The 20,304-nt window shown below is 35.0% G+C and overlaps 1 protein-coding gene across 2 annotated transcripts in view; it reads left to right on the top strand.

The window, feature by feature from the left end:
• The window catches only part of LOC145245855 (MYCBP-associated protein-like), a 530,396-nt gene that overhangs the window by 492,459 nt on the left and 17,633 nt on the right, over nucleotides 1-20,304 (top strand). For both annotated transcript variants that reach the window (XM_080107561.1, XM_080107562.1), the window contains one exon: nucleotides 14,344-14,420. In XM_080107561.1, the coding sequence (XP_079963687.1) occupies nucleotides 14,344-14,420 (77 nt within the window). The remainder of the gene's footprint in view (nucleotides 1-14,343; nucleotides 14,421-20,304) is intronic.

Genomic DNA, 20,304 nt, shown 5'->3' with positions numbered 1-20,304 from the left:
ATATCTCCAGAGAAAACCCTAATCTACCTTATATGTGCTTCCGGGTTACACTTGCTTACACCACCGCATTTATATTTGCCCTCTATCGCCCCCACAACAGCGGAGTTACTGTCTTTAAGAGTATATCAGAGAAAATTGACCACATCTTGTCTGCTCATCCCTCGACTAACATTCACATTTGCGGTGACTTCAATGTCCATAATGTGGAATGGCTGACCCACTCAAATAAGACTGATGATGAGGGGAGGTTCTGTCATGATTTTGCCATTGCCTATGACCTCACTCAGATTGTTGGCGGCCCACCCGTGTGGCCGATACTACCAGTCAGTACGCAAGCCTTCTAGACCTTTTTCTATCCACTTCCCCTGAGTTATGCTCATGTTCCGTTCTATCTCATCTGGGAACCTCCGACCACTGCGTCGTATCAGTTAAGATAAAAATGAAATATAATAAATCTACAGACGTACCTCTCCACCGTACTGTATACCGATACTCTATGGCGGACTGGGATAGATTCCGTACATTCATATCTGATCTACCTCTCCATTCCATGTTTAAAAAGGATGTGTCCTCTATAGTATCAGACCTGACCGAATGGTTACTTGTAGGCATAGACTAATTCATATCATCCAAAAAATTCCAACAAAAATGTAACAGCAAGCCATGGTTCTCCCTTGAATGTGCTGCTGCCATCGCACACAGAAATCACTTTTTCCATAGCTACCAACGTAATAGATGCTCTGAAACTAAAGCTGCTTTCAGGACCACCAGCAACAACTGTAAAAGAGTAATAAAAAATACAAGAGAACTATATGCCCAATCCGTTAAATCCAAAGTAGCTGAGCAGCGGCTTGGTTCCCACCAGTTCTGGCAAATAGCAAACAGGATCCTGAACAGAAGTGTGCGTTCTATCCCAACCATTATCAATGGACCAGAGGTCATCTCGACAGCATCCGACAAGGCCAAACTATTTGCCAAAGATTTTGCGGCAAATTCTACCCTGTGTGACGAAGGCCATCAACTCCCCGTATTCCCTCCTATAACAGACAACACGCTATGCAACATACAAATATCTGTGTGTGAGGTCGCTAAGCTAATCAAGATCCTTGACTCCAGTAAAGCAACTGGTCCTGACGGTATTCCAATTATAGTGTTAAAAAAATTACAACCAGAACTTGCCCCCATACTTACAAAACTGTTTAAGTGTTGCCTTAAGGAGAAGTGCTTCCCAACACCCTGGAAAACTTCATCAGTATGCCCTGTATTTAAGAATTCAGGTGATAAGTCATCTCCCTCTCAGAACAGACCAATAAGTCTCCTGTTTGTCATGAATAAATTGCTGGAATCCACAATAAATAGAGAAGTAGTCAACCACCTCAGCACAAATAACCTTCTTAGCGACACGCAATATGGTTTCCGTTCTGCTAGATCTACAGCAGATGTGCTAACGGTTATATCTCATAGGATTAGTGAATCTCTCGACAAAGGCTTCATTTCTAGGGCAATTGCTCTCGACATATCAAAGGCCTTCGATAAGGTTTGGCATAAAGGCTTACTACACAAGATTTCCAGCTATGGTATAACTGGAAATGTTTTCTTGGTCATTAAATCATTTCTCTCTGATAGGCTCATAAGAGTAGTGGTTGATGGGCAGAAATCAGAGACCCACAGTATTAATGCTGGTGTCCCTCAGGGGTCCATCCTGGGCCCAACTCTCTTCCTGATCTACATCAATGATCTCCCAAAACACATACTAAAATCCTTCGTTGACATCTATGCTGATGACACGACCATCTATGGCAACACATCAAAGGCCGTATATGATGATGTTCTCTCTGATTCTCTCTTCTCTGATCTTGAGCATGTGGTTCAGTGGGGAAAGAGGTGGCTGGTTACCTTTAATGCATCTAAGACCAAGCTCCTATCTCTACATCATAAACGCTCTGATCCCCATCTGGCATCAATTGAAATGGATGGCTCTCGTCTAGGGGAGGCCCCATGTTTTGATAAACTTCTGGGTTTGACCTTTACTCCTGATCTTAAATGGAGCACATACATCAAGTCTATGGCCAAGGTCGCTGGAAAAATGGTGGGATCCTTCTACTGCCCCAGAAGATATCTCACTAATGATGCAATTCTCTATCTATATAAAAGCCAAGTACGTCCAAAGATGGAGTACTGCTGCCACATCTGGGCAGGAGCTGCTAAAAACAGCCTATCCTGCCTTGACAGAGTACAAAATAGACTTCATGGCTTGGTGGGAGATGCCCTTTTTTCTTCCCTGCAACCTCTTTCCCACAAAAGAGACGTAGCGAGCCTGTCTTTGTTCTATCGTTATTTCCATGGCAGGTGGTCGTCTGAGTTCCATTCTCTGGTCCCCCCTTGCCAATCTTTTTCAAAAAACACCCGACTAGCTGAAACCACCGTCAATAATTTTCCCCACTCCTTATCTGTGCCTAAATCAAAACGTAGATTCCACGAACAAAGCTTCTTTCTTAGAACTGCACACTGGAACTCTGTTCCGCTTGCCTGTTTCCCTCCCGACTTCAACCTGGATGTCTTCAAGTCCAAGACAAACAAATTCCTGATGAACCGCCCCCCTAAGTAATGACACCTTATGAATTCTCCAATACTATTGCTACAGTATCCCATTGAGTACTGTACACACAATAACCCTTATCCTGGAGTGGCCATTGGGCCTTGATAAGTGGTGAACTCCATGCAAAAAAAAATAAAATTGTGCTGTGTAATTGATAAGAGAGAGGCAATAACTCTAGGAAGTAGAAACCATTTAAGGCAGACGTGAAAAAGATTGACCAATGTGTTACGTAATCACTGTAGCCGTTAAGGCAAAATGCATTTGTCCAGTCTATATAATGTTAACATCTACTTTTGATACACCCTGACAGCGAAGTAAAAATCACAACACAGTTGATCTACAAAAAATATATTGCTTTTATTTCACAACGACAAATCAGCTTTTTGGTGATAAATTATCACTCTGTGTTGTGACGCTTCTGAAAGGTGCAGGGGGCGGGGGTAGATTGATGCATGGTTGTTGGATATTCAGCGGTGAAGAAATAGTGACGCAGTCTTGCTCTCTCTGACCAACTGACTACCTTTTCTCTGTGACGATTTTATTTATAAAAACATTCTTTCCCTATTAGAACGTTTAATACTTCCTTTGTCTATTGTTTCAACATTTTGACCGATATCTGCTCACCCATTTCTGGATCAGATTATGCATTCGATTAGACAATGGTAAAAAGTCCTAAATTCTTCGCATTGAATCCATTTTCGTGTGTGCAACCCATCGAATGTTTTTCTTTTTCTTCCTGAGGTTGCCTGCCAATATCTAAAAAGTTAACGTCTATAAAAAAAAAATTAATATTTAAAACTACATTCTTCTACCAAATGTTGATGCTTTCTACAGGCGTCCACTGGTTCATGTACTTCATACCTGAGCAATCCTCATGTCTGCCTTAAATAGTCTCCACTTCCTAGAAGTATCTCTTTATGTCACTTGACATTAACAACTTGGGCAATCATTCAATTAACAGTGGAAAGTGGAATCCCGATATTTGCAGTGACTGATGCTGACTAAATCTACATTTAGATTGACTCACGAAAAATAGGCTCCTACCTAAAACTCTAACAATTCTGTGTATTTATTTCTGTGAAGCCTGTGTAGGATGCATTTAGTCTCACAGATATCACACGCACCTTTAATTAGAGAACAATGAGAGTTCAAAAGATTTCTGAAAACAAAGGCATAGTGAAAGCGGGGGGGGGGACAAACCTTGTCACATAAATGGTTCTGTTCCGTTAATTTTGTTGTCATTGGCAATTGAAATTGTCGATCAGTTCTCGCACCTGAATTTATAATGGTGACAAGTTAATTCTATTTTGTCTGAATTTGGAGAATCTTGTTGCAGAAGATAATGAAAACTCTCTTTGCGTGATTGACTTGTGACGTCGCTGCTGTTGTTTTTCTGATAAGTTGGCTTCTTCCGAAGAAAGAACCGCCATCTTTGTCCGCCCTGTCAACCCGTCGTCATCTCCGTTTTAATTCCAAAGGAGAAACTCGAAATGTGATAAAGAATGGATAATGAAATTTTAGGACAGAGCCGAGAAGAGATTTTACATCGTTTTAATGAAAGATCAGCTAATTAAATGAAATGATGTTAACTCTTCCAGTTCCATACATCTTCTCTTCTTTATATTGAGGGCCGCCCATTCTGTGCTTTCTTTCTGATCCCTTCAATTTGACAAGGTTATTTAACTAAATAAAGAACATCTTTAAAGAAGAAAATTCGGCAATATATATATATATATATATATATATATATATGTATGTATATATATATATATATATGTATGTATATATATATATGTATGTATATATATATATATGTATGTATATATATATATGTATGTATATATATATATATGTATGTATATATATATATATGTATGTATATATATATGTATGTATATATATATATGTATGTATATATATATATATGTATGTATATATATATATGTATGTATATATATATATGTATATATATATATGTATGTATATATATATATATGTATATATATATATGTATATATATATATGTATATATATATATGTATATATATGTATATGTATATATATATATATGTATATATATATATGTATATATATATGTATATATATATGTATATATATATGTATATATATATATATATGTATATATATATATATGTATATATATATGTATATATATATATGTATATATATGTATATATATATATGTGTATATATATATATGTATATATATATATGTATATATATATATATATATATATATATATATATATATATATATATATATATATATATATATATTCAGCCGCTCTGATGAGTCGTTGATGATGGAACACGTGTCAGTGGATAATTATATTTTAAAAAAATAATACATATGCTGCTCCCCATTTGGGGGTACCAAACCGGTCAAAGGGAAAATTATTCCCAACTTGCATTTAGGTAAAAATGCACTTCCATATAAATAATTGAATTCATTCAATAAGTATCGTTAATAAAAACAAATAAACAATCTCTCTCTCTCTCTCTCTCTCTCTCTCTCTCTCTCTCTATATATATATATATATATATATATATATATATATATATATATATATTAGTGATGGGATGATTCCAATATTTTCCCCGATTCTGATACAATTTCCGATTCCGATTCTTTATAAATCTCTAAATATTTAACTATAAAAGTGTTATTTTGTCCTGATTACCATGGAAACACATCTTAAATGTGCCTATATTTTCTCAAACGTAAAAACACACTTTTGAGAGGATGATCTAGAGATTTTAGTCTTACTGGAAGTTTAAATCACTAAATATTTAATATTTTATTATTACTACAAGCAGTGGAAGATTTTTCTTAAAACAAAATCAGATAAAAGAAAAAATTAAAAGAATCGGTTTTGGCATCGGTAAATAGGCGCAAATTTTTCCAATTTCGACACTGATTCTGATACCCCAAAAAGCTCTGATTTTTCTGATTCCCGATTAATCGTCCCAACACTAATATATATGTATATATATATATATATATATATATATATATATATATATATATATATATTACATACTATTTATAAATTGCATGCACGTTTTACAGATTTTTTTATTTAATTACTTTTTTAATTAAATAATTTTTTTTTTACTTGAAAATTGCTCCAGACAAGACATGGAATCACTTGATGTAGGGAGCTAAGAACTTTATGGTTAAAAGTTAACCAACGATGTAATATGGAAAAATTCTGACCCAGAAAACAGCAATTCTTCTCGTTTTGTCAGAAATGTCGCTCATAGAATTTGTATCTTCCCTTTTGGTATTGACGGTCACACATCCTGAGCTTTCTGTCTGTTCTCTTTTCAATCTGACAAAGCTCTTTAACCAAATAAAGAACATTTTGAAAAGAAGAAAGTTTGACAAAAGTAACAAAATATTTTGCAAACCGTTTATAAAATTACATATTTTACTGTGTTTTTTTTTTTTAATAATTAAAAAAAAAATTAAATTATTTTTTTTTTGATGTAGATCACTTCTTAGAAGGCATGAAGTTATTTATCTCCCTCCCACAACGGGATGATGTGACACAAGGGTCGGAAAGTAGGACTTAAAAACAAGTACCCTAGAGGAAGATCGCACTAGCCTGCATAAAATGCCTGGACTGCCCCCTAGGCATTTTCCACGCGACTAGCAATAAACTTAATCCATCTCAACTTGAGAATGCAAAAACTGGGAGAGTGGACCTCCTAGAATTGTACAAGACCAGAGACATACCTCAATCAACTGGGAACAATCTATCTTAACAATACCATAAACTGTTGGCTCTGATGCTGAGGGAAAGAACCTCGGCTGAATTCTCCAGACAAAGCATGAAGCCACTTGATGTAGGGAGCTAAAAAAATACTAATTCAAAATCAAAAAATTATATAATGGTATTAGATGAATAGATTCCAACACATAAAACAGCAATTCTTCTTCCTTGATCAGAAACATCAGTATGGAATGTGAGGATTAAAGAACAAAATAATACAAGGCTGTTGAAAGTAAACCCAAAACCCACTTTCTATTCTCCTAAAAAATTGTTTTATTTCGTTTTGTTAAACGGTTTCTCACGGTTAAATATTTATCATCACACACATTCTTCTTCTATTAAAAATTGTAATATTTTGTTTAGACATGGTTTTATTAATAGCTTGGCTCCTAGCTTGGATAGGATATAGAGCACATTTACTTCTTTGTAAATGTACCAAATACCACATTGACAATTAAAGCGGTTATGAATGAAAGAGAATAAGTCACTTTTTGGCAAGTGCTAAATTCACAAAGGTTAAGAAAGAAAGACGTGATTAATAAATAAAACATCTATGTTTGTAAAAACAAAACGATGACCACCAAAAACTCACTTTCGATGTGTCAAAATCAGAAATAATAAATCTTACAATCAGTTTCCACACTTTAAAAGTGTACAGATCGGTAGAAAATTAAATTTTAATGTGTTTAATGAAAGTCATAGATTGTTTATTAGTTGTAATGTGATCTATAGGAGATTTCTAATCTGTTAACTATATTGCAACTTTACCTCCCTTTTTTTTTACTTAACTATGTTTATAATGAAAATTCGGGTTTGGAGTGATAAAAACCTATCGAAACTCATTTCACTTTAAATAATAGTGACAGTATATTAGGAAATTACTAGAGTAGAATCGTATTATCTCTTATATAAAATTTTGACTGCAGAAATTCACCTCTGGACCAAAGTATTGTAAGTTTGCAACAACAGATGCCACATACAAATTGATTACAGCTAGACTATTAGCCACTATCTTATGTAACTTTAAAATACCATTGCAGACACATTCAGTCGTGATATTAAATTGCTACATTGCATCTGACGAGCAACACCATCACAATTGCAACATCCGCAGAAGAAGAAGTTCCTATTTTTCTCTCTCAATATTTAGTGCTCCCACCGCTACCAGTTGACACCAGAACCAATTCTAAATTTTCTTATAATACTGTGATTTCACTGCCATTAACTGGTTATTGAATACATAAACATAACATAATCTTTACATTTTCCTATTCATAAATAATAATATCTCCCTTACCGAAGTCCGCCCATTCTGATTGTCTGAGCTCTGGAAATTCTACTATTCCGTTATTCGATTTTCCAACACATAAACGAACGATAAGTGAATTTTAACCATGGCGTCATTAACATACATATTATTTATTATGTTATTTGGATTATTCAGATTACTATTCTCATCTTACAATATTTTCATTGATGTAATCTCTGATGATCTTCAAGTGCCTCTTGTTGAACTAAGAAATCTTTGGAGGATTGCTTGTTAGCATTCATATAAAATAATTAATTGTTGTTTAACACGTCATAATCATTTGACACACCGATTCTCGTATGATCACCAAAGTTAAGCATGTTTAACCTGGTCAGTACTAAAATAGGTAACTATTTGGGAATTCCAAGTGCTGTATGTGCTCTCCGCTTATCTCGCATTGTTTCGGGGGCCTGTGACGCAGTGAATAGAGACGTTGAATCTCTATGGCTCCAGTTGAAAATTGTCTAAAGATAGCAGTTTCAATCCTACCCAAAGCCAGCCAAAGGCTTACTTGGCCAAATCGTGATGAGACAACAACAACTATGCATGGCAGTAATTGTTAAGAATGCAGTTAGGAGATTCAGAGTTCCTATCCCATTGCGGTTACCACCTGACGAATGCCAGAGGAATAGTTGGCCGAAACGTTGTGAAACAACTAATAAAGATGAGGATAATAGTCCGCAATAAATAAATTAATAAATAATACTCATCTCAATGAATTCCAATTAAATAATATATATACCATTTGGTATACCACCTGACGAAGGCCAGAGGAATAGTTGGCTGAAACGTCGTGAAAAAAAACATTTAAGAAAAATGAGGATAATAGTCCGCAATAAATAAATTAATAAATAATACTCATCTCAATAATGAATTCAAATCAAAAATATATATATATTGTTTCCAGTCATTTAGCACTTCTCTTTGCAACTGGACCCATCCGTGTCGATTCAGGAGAGGTGTGGTTGGAAATTGCGCACCCCTTGCCTCCAAATTACACATGCAGATATGCTTATGGGGAGGGCATTGATTCCAGAAAAGAAATAGATCTTTATTTGTGACTGCTACATCAACCCCTGCTTAGGCAGAAAACCGACAGAGAAAAAAAAAAAAAAAAGGCCAGCAGTTGTAAAAAAAAACAAAACAAAACAGAAATAGTAAATAAAAATGTCAATTTAGTTTACGGACAATTTCTTATTTGTGATTGTTACAAATCTTTAAGTAGTGTGAATCCTGGCTTGGATTTTTGGAAATGTACCAAGACCCATGCTGTCACTTCATGTGAATCCAATAATTCTATTGTTAGCATTGGTTTCCTCGCTATCATATTAGTTAGAATTCTTTCTAGAAAGACGTCGGTTACTTACTGGAAGAACCACGTGAAGGTTGCCAACATCCTAAATGAAAATGTGACTGTGGAATAAACTTGATACACCTTGGTTGTCAGTCTGTATCATTAACCACTTATAAACATCGTCACCTCGCATTTTGACAATTAAAATGGTATAAGTGCCCGATGAGAAAAATGGGGGGGGGCGAATGCATGTTATGAATGACTGCGTATGGGTTACCATTTGGTAAGTGCTAAATTCACAAAGGGTGAATGAAAGAAAGAAAAAACATGGTTAACAAACAAAACACATTTATATGTACATATATTTGCATTGAGGCAAAAAATATGTTGAGTGAAAAAAATTGTCAATTTAGAAAAACTAAAAGTTTCGTTTTTTAAGTATGTTTGCAGTGTGACAGCACATGATCCTCCAACGTATGGGTTTCTGTGTATATGAGTTGAGTGTTCATTTATATCCACTGTCCCTAAAGAAGAAGAAGAAAAGATAAACATAATGTAGAACGTCATGCTACTGTTTTTATTAGAAGTTGGTATTTCACACAAACTTGCTAAGATCATCGTTTCAAACGAGCAGGAATTATTTCTCATCAGTTGAAAATTTTCCAAGTTATATGAAATGTAATTTTGTTTATTATTTGAGCATCAAACATAGCACGGAATTATTGATTTGACTGTCTCCCATATCCTCCACTAGATACAGAAAAGGGGAAAACCAACGGAGAAAGAAAGAGAGTAGCTTAATAACTTTTTATGTTCATTTTATTACCTCTTTGGTTTCCTACAGATTATTTGTATAAGAATTGGAAGCCCTTAATTATTTTCTTACACAAAAACAATAAAGAACTAAAATCATTGCTTCTAAAAATATAACAGGATTTATTTATACCCACAAATAGTACACCAAAATAATACACCAAAAGTCAGTGACTGTATGATAAAATGGATTTATCAAATATGTGTAGAGACAAGTCGAGGAAACCGGCCTATCAGGTGAGAAGACTAACACTTGTCACTTAAACTGGTCTGTACGAAATAGGAGAAGTGGATAACGATGTTTTTATTTTTTATTTATTTACTAGCGAGGGGTACCCGGCGTTGTCCGGGTGTTTGGAGGTGTGTGTGGTTTTGGGTAAAGCAAAACTCCGGGGGGGGGGTAAGATAAAAAAAAAATGTTTTGGTAGGTAGGTATGAGGATCAAATCCAAACCGTTGAGGCAAATTTGTAAATTAAAGTGTGAAAAAAAAAGAGTGCGACGGTTTTAACCATTGGGCCACCGCGAGATGCTAACGGAAACACGTTTGAATTCATTTAATTACTTAGATTTGGCAGGTGCACGTTTTAATGACTTAATGAGGTCAAGTTTGACTGCGGGGTAGTATTTCATTTACTGCGGGAACGCTTTTTTTATTTTTATTTTCCCAAGATGTTATAGGAAAAAGACTAACCCACATGCAGCGAGCGACAAATGTTGAATATTTATCTTCCCGAAGTGGAGCAAATTAAATAGACAGGCGAGCTCCGTTGTTAACTGTGAGATATTACGATTTATATGTGATATAAAAAGTTTTAAAAAGTTGTGAACCGACCGACTGCTTCTCTGAAAAAAGCCTTTTGTAGACATACAGAAAAAGCGAACACATACATACATACATACATACATACATTTTCGCTTTTATATTTATAGATTTGTTTATTTTTTGCTTCCCCACGAAAGCAAATGTGACACAAGGTCGTTTTTGATGTGTGTGGGGGACCAGCTCCCCTAAAACAAGGGGAAAAATGGGGCACTCTAGCAGTATCCAAAAACAGTAATTTTCTTAGTATGAAGGGTTTCCCCTACATTGACTAAGGACCAATTAAGTGAGCTTAAGTAAAGCATCAGAACAGATACTACACTTTGAGATATTAAATCCTTTATTCAGGCTAAAAATTAACATGAGCAAAAAACTTAGGCATAAGGCCAACTAAAAAAAGAGGGGAAAATGGGGATCGTTGGTCATCCTTGTCACTCAAAAGTTTCTCCTAGCTAGTATCTTCTCCCACCATAATACTGCATTCACCCTTTCGTACTGGGGGACGTCCTATTTAGAACCTAATTATTTAAAATATTTTTATTGGCGTGTAAAAAAAAAAAAAAAAAGATAACAATAATGGTACGATAATTCATTTGTGTCGAGAGCGGCGGGGGGGGGGGGAGAAGAAAAAATACAAAAGTGGTTAGTAGAAGACTCCCAACCTCGTCTAGTTGATAGACCGCCCGTTCCACTTCGGTTTGTAAAGGAATCTGAGCTCCTGCAAGACAGTCTCTAAGTGGGGATGCTCTCTAGATGGGACGAACTAGAGAAAAGAAAAATTGTTGGGTGAGTGATTGATTTCTTTCTCTCCAAGATGGGTGAAATTTAGAGGTTGGGGTGAAAAGAAACACTGCAGTTAGGAGGGGGTGACTTTGATTTTAGCCCAAAGGCCAAGAAAAAAAAAAGTGGACAACGATGTTGTTGCGTCAAAGATTAAAACAAAGAGAGGATGGGTTGATCACGTGGCTAAATTAACAAATCATGTGATCTGGCCTATCAAGAAAAAAAAACCCAACTCACTCTAATAGCAAAGAATCTTTTGAATCTGTGTCAGCGTCATAAGCACATATGCTCTCATTCAACCCCTGTAAAACTGAAAAAGAAACAGCAGTCTGTTCGTGAAGGTACAAACTCGAATTCACAATCAATTGGGCAGTGATCTCTTCCCTTTCTCACATGAGAAATATTGCTAGTCATTCTCTGCTTTAATGTTATTTACATAGAAACTTCGTGACAGAGTTTCATTCTCTGGTTCTTTCTTGTAAAACATTCAGAGCAAGTGCTCATCTAACAACCGCAACTGCAGAAAACTTTCCTTTTTTTTTTATCTGCTTAGCATCAAATAGAATTTCCATGAACAGTTTCTTTCCATGAACTTCCCATCAGTAGAGCACATTACCACAAGACTGCTTCTCTGCAGATTACAATTTGCTATGTGCGGCCAATAGACATAGCATGCGATAGAGGTTTAACCAGTAAACATAGCATGCGTTAGATGCTTGACCAATAGACATACGAGGCGCCTTCAATAAGTTTCCATACTTTTTATACAGACATTTAAAATTGTCATAGGCTCTTGAAAATTCAGTATGCTATTGCTATACATCTTATAAGATGACTGACCAATTTTTATGATTTCAGGTTCAAATCAACAGCTACAGTAGGAATTGGAATACATCCTACTAAAGCCTGATTGTCACAACCGGTGAATTTCAAAAATGCAATCTGGATGCAAGGACACTTTAGGAGAAGGCTATGCAATAAAATTCTGTTTTAAACTTGGAAAAATGCTAAATAAACGTATCTTCAGACTGATTTTGGACCATATTGCATGAATCGAGTATCAGTTTTTGATTGGCATAAGAGATTCAAGGATGCAAAGAGTCTGTGAGGGATGATGAGAGGTGTGGGAGGAGTAAGGAAGTCAGAATACCAGTTGAATTTCATGGATAAGGACCATTGTATGTCTATAGAGACAATAAGTGTACAGTTTGATGTCAGTGTAGAAACTGTACACCCAATTTTTTGCAAGATGTGTGACGTTTGTCCCAATGGTGCTCAGAGAAAATCAGTTAACAATGCCATCCTTGTCACAGACTATTTGACCAAGATGGGCATCAAGACAGTTCCTCATCCTCCCTATAGTCCAGACTTTGCTCCCTGTAATTTTTGGTTATTCCCTAAACTCAAGGAAAACTTTAGAGGCTGTCGTTATAAGACAATTGAGGAGATGGAAGAGTTTGTGATGAGGGTCATTGACACACTCACGCAAGAGGACTACCATGGGTCATTCCACAAGTTGTTGGAACGGTACAACAAGTGCATTACAGCCGGAGTAGATTACTTCAAAGTGGACTAGAGTTTCATGTGTGTACTAGCAATAAAAGTGCCTATACGAAAAAAGTCTGGAAGCATCCCATAGATGTTTGACTAATATACATAGACTTCAATAGATGTTTGACCAAAAGTCATATAGCATTTGCAGGGAAAAGGGTAACGACCAACGTCCAAATTCGTGATGGTGATGAGAGTATAGGACGAAACTCTTTTCCTTAACAAGAAAACGAAAAAAAAAAACATCAGTAAATAACAATCCCACAGAAGAGACGCTGGGAGCCTGTCTCTGCTTTATCGTTATTTTCATGGCAAGTGCTCATCTGAGCTCCAATCTATGGTCCCCCCTCGCCAGACTTTCACGAAAAACACTCGTCTAGCCAGAACCACTATCAACAATTTCCCACACTCTTTATCTGTGCCTACACCTAAATGTAGATTCCATGAACAGGGCTTCTTTCTTAGAACTGCTCGCCTGTGGAACTCTATTCCGTTTGCCTGCTTTCCAGCTGACTACAATCTGATTGTCTTCAAGTCCAACGTGAACAAGTTCTTATTGAACCGTCCCCCTAAGTAATCCAAGTTACAAAATTCCTACTGTTTACTACGCTAAAATCACAATGACTAATGTATACTCAGTAACCCTTATCCTCGAGCGGCCTCTGGGCCTTGATAAGTGGTGACCCCATGTAAAAAAAACAAACAAACAAACAAACAAAAGAAAAAAAAAAACTAGAGGACAGATTCTAAAACTCAAAATAAAATTTTTATTTAACCAGAAATAATTTATTTTCAGTGTATGGAAAATGCGCAATTTGTATTTAATCCTGTATGTTCGTGATTTCCCATGAGGATGAAATTAATAGGATTAAAGTCCATGAATAAAGCTGTGAAATGTGGATTTTTATAAGACGAAAGTCCGGAATTATAATCCAAATGAAAAAAATAATATTTGTGTAATTGTAAGGGTATCGGCTGGAAATCTTTCGTGACTGAGGAAAAACTTTGCAACTGATGAAATTGTTATTGCCAGTCTATTTTATTAAGAAAGACTGCGAATGAAGGTTTACGAGGAATGTAAGAGTTTTATGAGGAAAAATATTCGTTCTTTGTTGTTTGCGTGAGTTTCATTGGTAAAAGAGTGAGTAATTTATCCGTTGCAACTTGAACTTGGTATTCTTTTAGACAGAGTCAGACACGTGTGATAATCAAGGGCAGCGGCGAAGCAAATTACGTAGATGTCGTTTGGAACTCCTTTCTTTTTGGTGCATCAGGCCTTTTATATTGATTTTCTAGAATGTTCCAACCTGTTCACTGTCTTTTATTTATTTATTCTTTTTTTTTTTTTTTTTTTAAATTCTTTTTCGTTTTTCCAGATGATGAAGATGTTTGTAGTGATGCAATTGAAGAGACAGAGGCAGATTCTTCACTCAACAAAAGACAACAAAGTCTTGTGAGTATAAATTGTTTTTGTGCTTTTTTGACCCCCCCCCCCGGCAAAAGGAGGGTGGACCTGTAAATTCACCCTTGTCCGTTAGTCCGTCCACACTTTTCTCAATAACTACGCCTTGGAATTTTTGGAAATTTTGTGCAAGCATTAAACATGATATGAGTAAAAAAATAACAGAACGGATTTTCCGGGAAAACTCTGGTTGCTCCCTTAGGGGTGCCTTTCAGGTTAAAATGGCTAAAATTGACACTTTTGTGCTTATTAAAAAAAATTGATGCCTTGGATTTTTATAAAACTTTCTGAAAAGTTGTAACTAACTGATTTCTATATAATTTTGTTTGTCTATACTTCACGATAACTCTTGGGTGTGCCCCAGGGGTTCTTTTAGGGCTAATAAAAACACTCCATTTCTGTCCAAAATTTTCCATACATGTCTCTTTAGCAGTTTTGCATGGTGCTGAACTCAAATTTAAATATGTTAAGGCCTTGGGGACTTTTGGGGCTAAATGGTGGAGGGGGGGAGGCAAATGCTGAACCTAGTCATTACTTTTTTTTGCATGGTGTAGAACTCAAATTTACATATGTTAAGACCTAAAACTACACCGTTTGTTAATTTTCACCAGGATTTGACATCCCTCGGGGACTTTTGGGGCTAAATGGTGGGTGGGTGGGGGTAAAAATGCTGAACTTAGTCATTTTTTATACCTCGTTCACTGTGCACTCATGGGGGACCATGCATGCTCCACTTGTTTTAGCTTTCTGTTGGGAGTGTCATATATTACTGGACTAGATTCATATTGACTAGATGTGCATGTCGTTATTGTGACTATCTCACGGAATAGGTTGAACTAGTTCCTGTAAATTTAACAAAGAAAGTCTCATCATCACTATAGAACTAGCTTGCTGATTTTGAGATGTTGGTGATGGGACATGCATTCAAGACCCACCTTGCTAGTGAACAGTACCGAGTCAGAATGTTGCATGTGGCTGAAACAGCAAAGTGAGCCTCAGATAATGTCCCCATTTACTTGCCAACCCATAATAGTAAACTTAGACGCAAGGTCTGTAATGTCGGATACATTCAGATGTCTCATAAATGAGACACCCGGACGCTCTAGATTGACAAAGAACAGAACAGAACCGAACTGTTTATTTTCGGCAAATAAGTGAGTTTGAAGGTGTAAAAAGAATTATCAGTTTGTATAAGTTTAAAAATGTTGAAAATTTATGCAAGCTAGTAATTCTTTATTTTTACTTTGATAGTTATTACTTATGAAGAAAAAATCCCAAGCTTTGAAACTCCATGGAATAAGGAAATAAATTATTTTTTTTGGATTGCATTGTTTGAACATTTGCTAAATAATATATATATATATATATATATATATATATATATATATATATATATATATATATATAAAGCTGAACGTCTGTGTGTGTGTCTGGTAACGAATAGGGTCCTATATGCTTGACTATTATAGAAAACTGATCGCATATAATGATAGAAGATGTATCGAGACACAGGAATGGGTATGTTTGATCTGGCATAATGATGATTCATTAAAATTGTGGGGTCTTCGTACGCGCCTGGTCCACAAAGCATGGAAATAAAAAATTTAAAAATGAAAAAAAAAAATTTACAAGTGTTTTTTTGATATAAAATGTACATAATAATACTTTGATAAGTATGTTTTAACTTAAATAGAGATTGTATAATAAAATTGTGGTTCTACGTTCGTGCCTGGCCTCCATAGAGTGAAAATAGGCACAAACTTTAATAAAGACTTTTCATATCTATCTGCGTAAGTATACTTTGATAATTATGTTTCTGTTTGAAGAAATATGGTATAATAAAATTATGGGGTGTTCGTTCGCCTCTGATCTCCATAGAATGGAAATATGTCACAAAGTTTAACAAGGTTTTTTAATATAGATCCAAATAATATTGTGATAAGTGTTTCAGTGTGAACAGGTATGGTATAATAAATTATGGGGATTATCTATTTTATTTTTACTTCCATCATATTTTGTTTTGATTTTGATACCCCCAAATTCAACCCAAATTTACAACCCTTCCTTTTCATAAGCTATCATACTTTCATAAATCAGAGTCCATTTTCTGTAGGCTGTTTTTGAACCCAGTCAACGACGGGTACTTTTGTTATGTATATATATATATATATATATATATATATATATATATATATATATATATATATATATATATATATATATATATTTATAATGACATATATATATGTATATATATATTTATAATGAGATATATAAATAATATATATTTATAATGAGATATATAAATAATATATATTTATAATGAGATATATAAATAATATATATAAATAATATATATTTATGATGAGATATATAATTAATATATATATAAATAATATATATTTATAATGAGATATATAAATAATATATATAAATAATATATATTTATAATGAGATATATAAATAATATATATATAAATAATATATATTTATAATGAGATATATAAATAATATATATATAAATAATATATATTTATAATGAGATATATAAATAATATATATAAATAATATATATTTATAATGAGATATATAAATAATATATATATAAATAATATATATTTATAATGAGATATATAAATAATATATATATATAAATAATATATATATAATGATATATATAAATAATATATATATAAATAATATATATATAATGATATATATATAATATATATATTATTTATGTATAAATAATATATATAATATATATATATATATATACATGTAATGTATATAATATATATATATAAATAATATATATATATATATACATGTAATGTATATAATATATATATAAATAATATATATAATATATATACATATAATATATATAATATATATATAAATAATATATATATATATATATATATTTTAACACAGTAATCACCACTTATCAAGGCCCGGAAGCCACTCAGGGATAAGGGTTATTGCAAGTACATTACGTTAGTGTGGAGAGTTGATGAAGTGTTTACTTAAGCGGGCGGTTCATTAGGAATTTGTTAACGTTGGACTTGAAGACATCCAAGTTGTAGTCAGGTAGGAAGCAGGCATACGGAACAGAGTTCCACAGGCGTGCAGTTCTAAGAAAGAAGCTTTGTTCATAGAATCCGCGTTTTGATCCAGGCACAGATATAGAGTGGGGGAAATTTTTCGCAGTGGATTCAGCTAGACTGGTGTTTTTCGTGAAAGATTGGCGAGGGGGGACCAGAGATTGGAGTTCAGACGAGCACCTGCCATGGAAATAACGATAAAACAAGGATAGGCTTGCAACGTCTCTTCTGTGGGAGAGAGGTTGCAGGGTAGAGAAAAGGGCATCGCCACTAAGCCACAAAGTCTATTTTGTACTCTGTCAAGGCAGGATAGGCTGTTTTTAGCAGCTCCTGCCCAGATATGGCAACAGTATTCCATCCTTGGACGTACTCGGCTTTTATATAGATAGAGAATTGCATCAGTAGTGAGATATCTTCTGGAGCGTTAGAAGGATCCCACCATCTTTCCAGCGACCTTGGCAACACATTTGATGTACGTGTTCCATTTCAGATCAGGAGTAAAGGTCTAACCCAGAAGCTTTTCAAAGCACAGGGCCTCACCCAGACGAGAGCCATCCATCACAATTGATGCCAGATGGGGATCAGAGCGTTGAAGATGTAAGGATAGGAGTTTGGTTTTGGATGCATTAAAGGTAACCAGCCACATCTTCCCCCACTGAACTACGCGCTCGAGATCAGGGGAGAGAGAATCAGAGAGAATTTTGTCATTTACAGCCTTTGATGTGTTGCCGTAGATGGTCGTGTGATCAGCATAGATGTCAACGAATTATTTAAGTATGTGTTTAGGGAGGTCATTGATGTAGATCAGGAAGAGAGTTGGGCCCAGGATTGACCCCTGAGGGACTCCAGCATTTATATTACAGGCCTCCGATTTTTGTCCATCTACCACTACTCTTATGAGCCTATCGGAGAGAAATGATTTAATGATTGAGAAAATATTTCCAGTTATACCGTTATTGGAAATCTTGTGGAGTAGACCCTTATGCCATACCTTGTCGAAGGCCTTTGATATGTCAAGAGCAATTGCCCTAGAAAGGAAGCCTTTGTCAAGAGATTCACTAATCCTGTGGGATATAACCGTCAGCACATCTGCGGTAGATCTTGCAGAGTGGAAACCATATTGTGTGTCACTAAGAAGGTTATTCCTGCTGAGGTGGTTGACTATTTCTCTATTTAATATGGATTCCAGCAACTTACTCATAACACACAGGAGACTTATTGGTCTGTACTGAGAGGGAGATGACTTATCACCTGAATTCTTAAATACAGGGCAAACTGATGAGGTATTCCAGGGAGTCGGAAAGCACTTCTCCGTAAGGCAGCGCTTAAATAGTTTTGTAAGTATGGGAGCAAGTTCTGGTTGAAGCTTTTTTAACACTATAATTGGGATGCCATCAGGGCCAGTTGTTTTACTGGAATCTAGGTTCTTGATTAGCTTGGCGACCTCGTGCACGGATATTTGTATGTTACCTAGCTTGTTCTGTGTTATAGGAGGCAATATGGGGAGTTGATGGCCTTCGTCGCATAGGGTAGAATTAGCTGCAAAGTTCTTTGCAAATAGTTTGGCCTTGTCTGATGCTGACAAGATGACCTCTGGTTCATTGATAATGGTTGGGATAGAATGCACACTTCTGTTCAGGATCCTATGTGTTATTGGCCAAAACTGGTGGGAACCAAGCTGCTGATCAGCTACCTTGGATTTATCAGACTGGGCATATAGCTCTCTTGCATTTTTTATTACTCTTTTACAGTGGTTGCTGGCAGTCCTGAAAGCAGCTTTAGTCTCAGTGCATCTATTATATATATATATATATATATCGTGTGTGTCTGTGTGTGCCCCTTCCGAGTTCTCCTTTCAAAGGCAGGGTATGTGAGCCACCTGATGTCTCACAATAACAGACCATTGTCATTAAATGTTCCACAGCAACCTCATAGCACTGTATGTGTAATATGCAGTAAGGTATGTATCTCTACATCTGCACTGAGAAGGCACATTCTTATGCACAAAGACAGCATTCCTCATTCGGATCCAATCAACCCCGTTAAGACATTGAGCTTGTTGTGTCATATCTGCCACCGTCCCTGTAAGTCATCTGCAGGTCTTCAAAGTCACCTGAGGACACATGAGAGGATACTTATTACAGTACATGAATCTTGAGACGGCAATCATCTGTGAAGATGCTGCAATCATCATATATGTGTATATTGCTGGAATATATAAAATTAAAGATGAGAAATAAAAGTTACATATAACTTTATTATGTCAGCAGATCAGTAAGGAAAGAATTAGAGAGAAAATCATATTTAGTTCATGACATTTCGAAGCTAAATGCTTCTCATCAGAAGAGGCCAGCATTATACAAAATATAGAATATAGATAAAAGCTGGTTTAAGAACATTTAGATTGGAAATGAAGGAAGTGTATGTAAATATGTATTAAAAAAGATATAAAATACAACAATGCATTAAATGCATTAAAATAAAACTAGAATGAAGGAATAGAAAGATAAAAAAAATTTTAAAATTAAAAAAATTAAAAGGGTAGTAAGAATGTAAGTTATAGTAAAAAGATAAAAGAAATCATTAATAAATAATTGGGATCATCTATTATATAAATCTCACCTGTCTGTTTAAATGTATGTATGCATGTATGTTTGCAAAACTTTCGACAGAGGCAATGGATTTTCACGAGATCGGTATCATTTTGAAGATCGACCTTTCGGACGACAAATATCGAAAAATTGGCCCGAAACATTAATTCCTTCACT

This window comes from Euprymna scolopes, chromosome 23 (genome assembly GCF_053919585.1).
Source record: "Euprymna scolopes isolate OS-2025 chromosome 23, ASM5391958v1, whole genome shotgun sequence".
Taxonomy (NCBI): Eukaryota; Metazoa; Mollusca; class Cephalopoda; order Sepiida; family Sepiolidae; genus Euprymna; species Euprymna scolopes.
The sequence above is the reverse complement of the archived record's forward strand: the minus strand, read 5'-3'. Positions and strand labels throughout refer to the sequence as shown.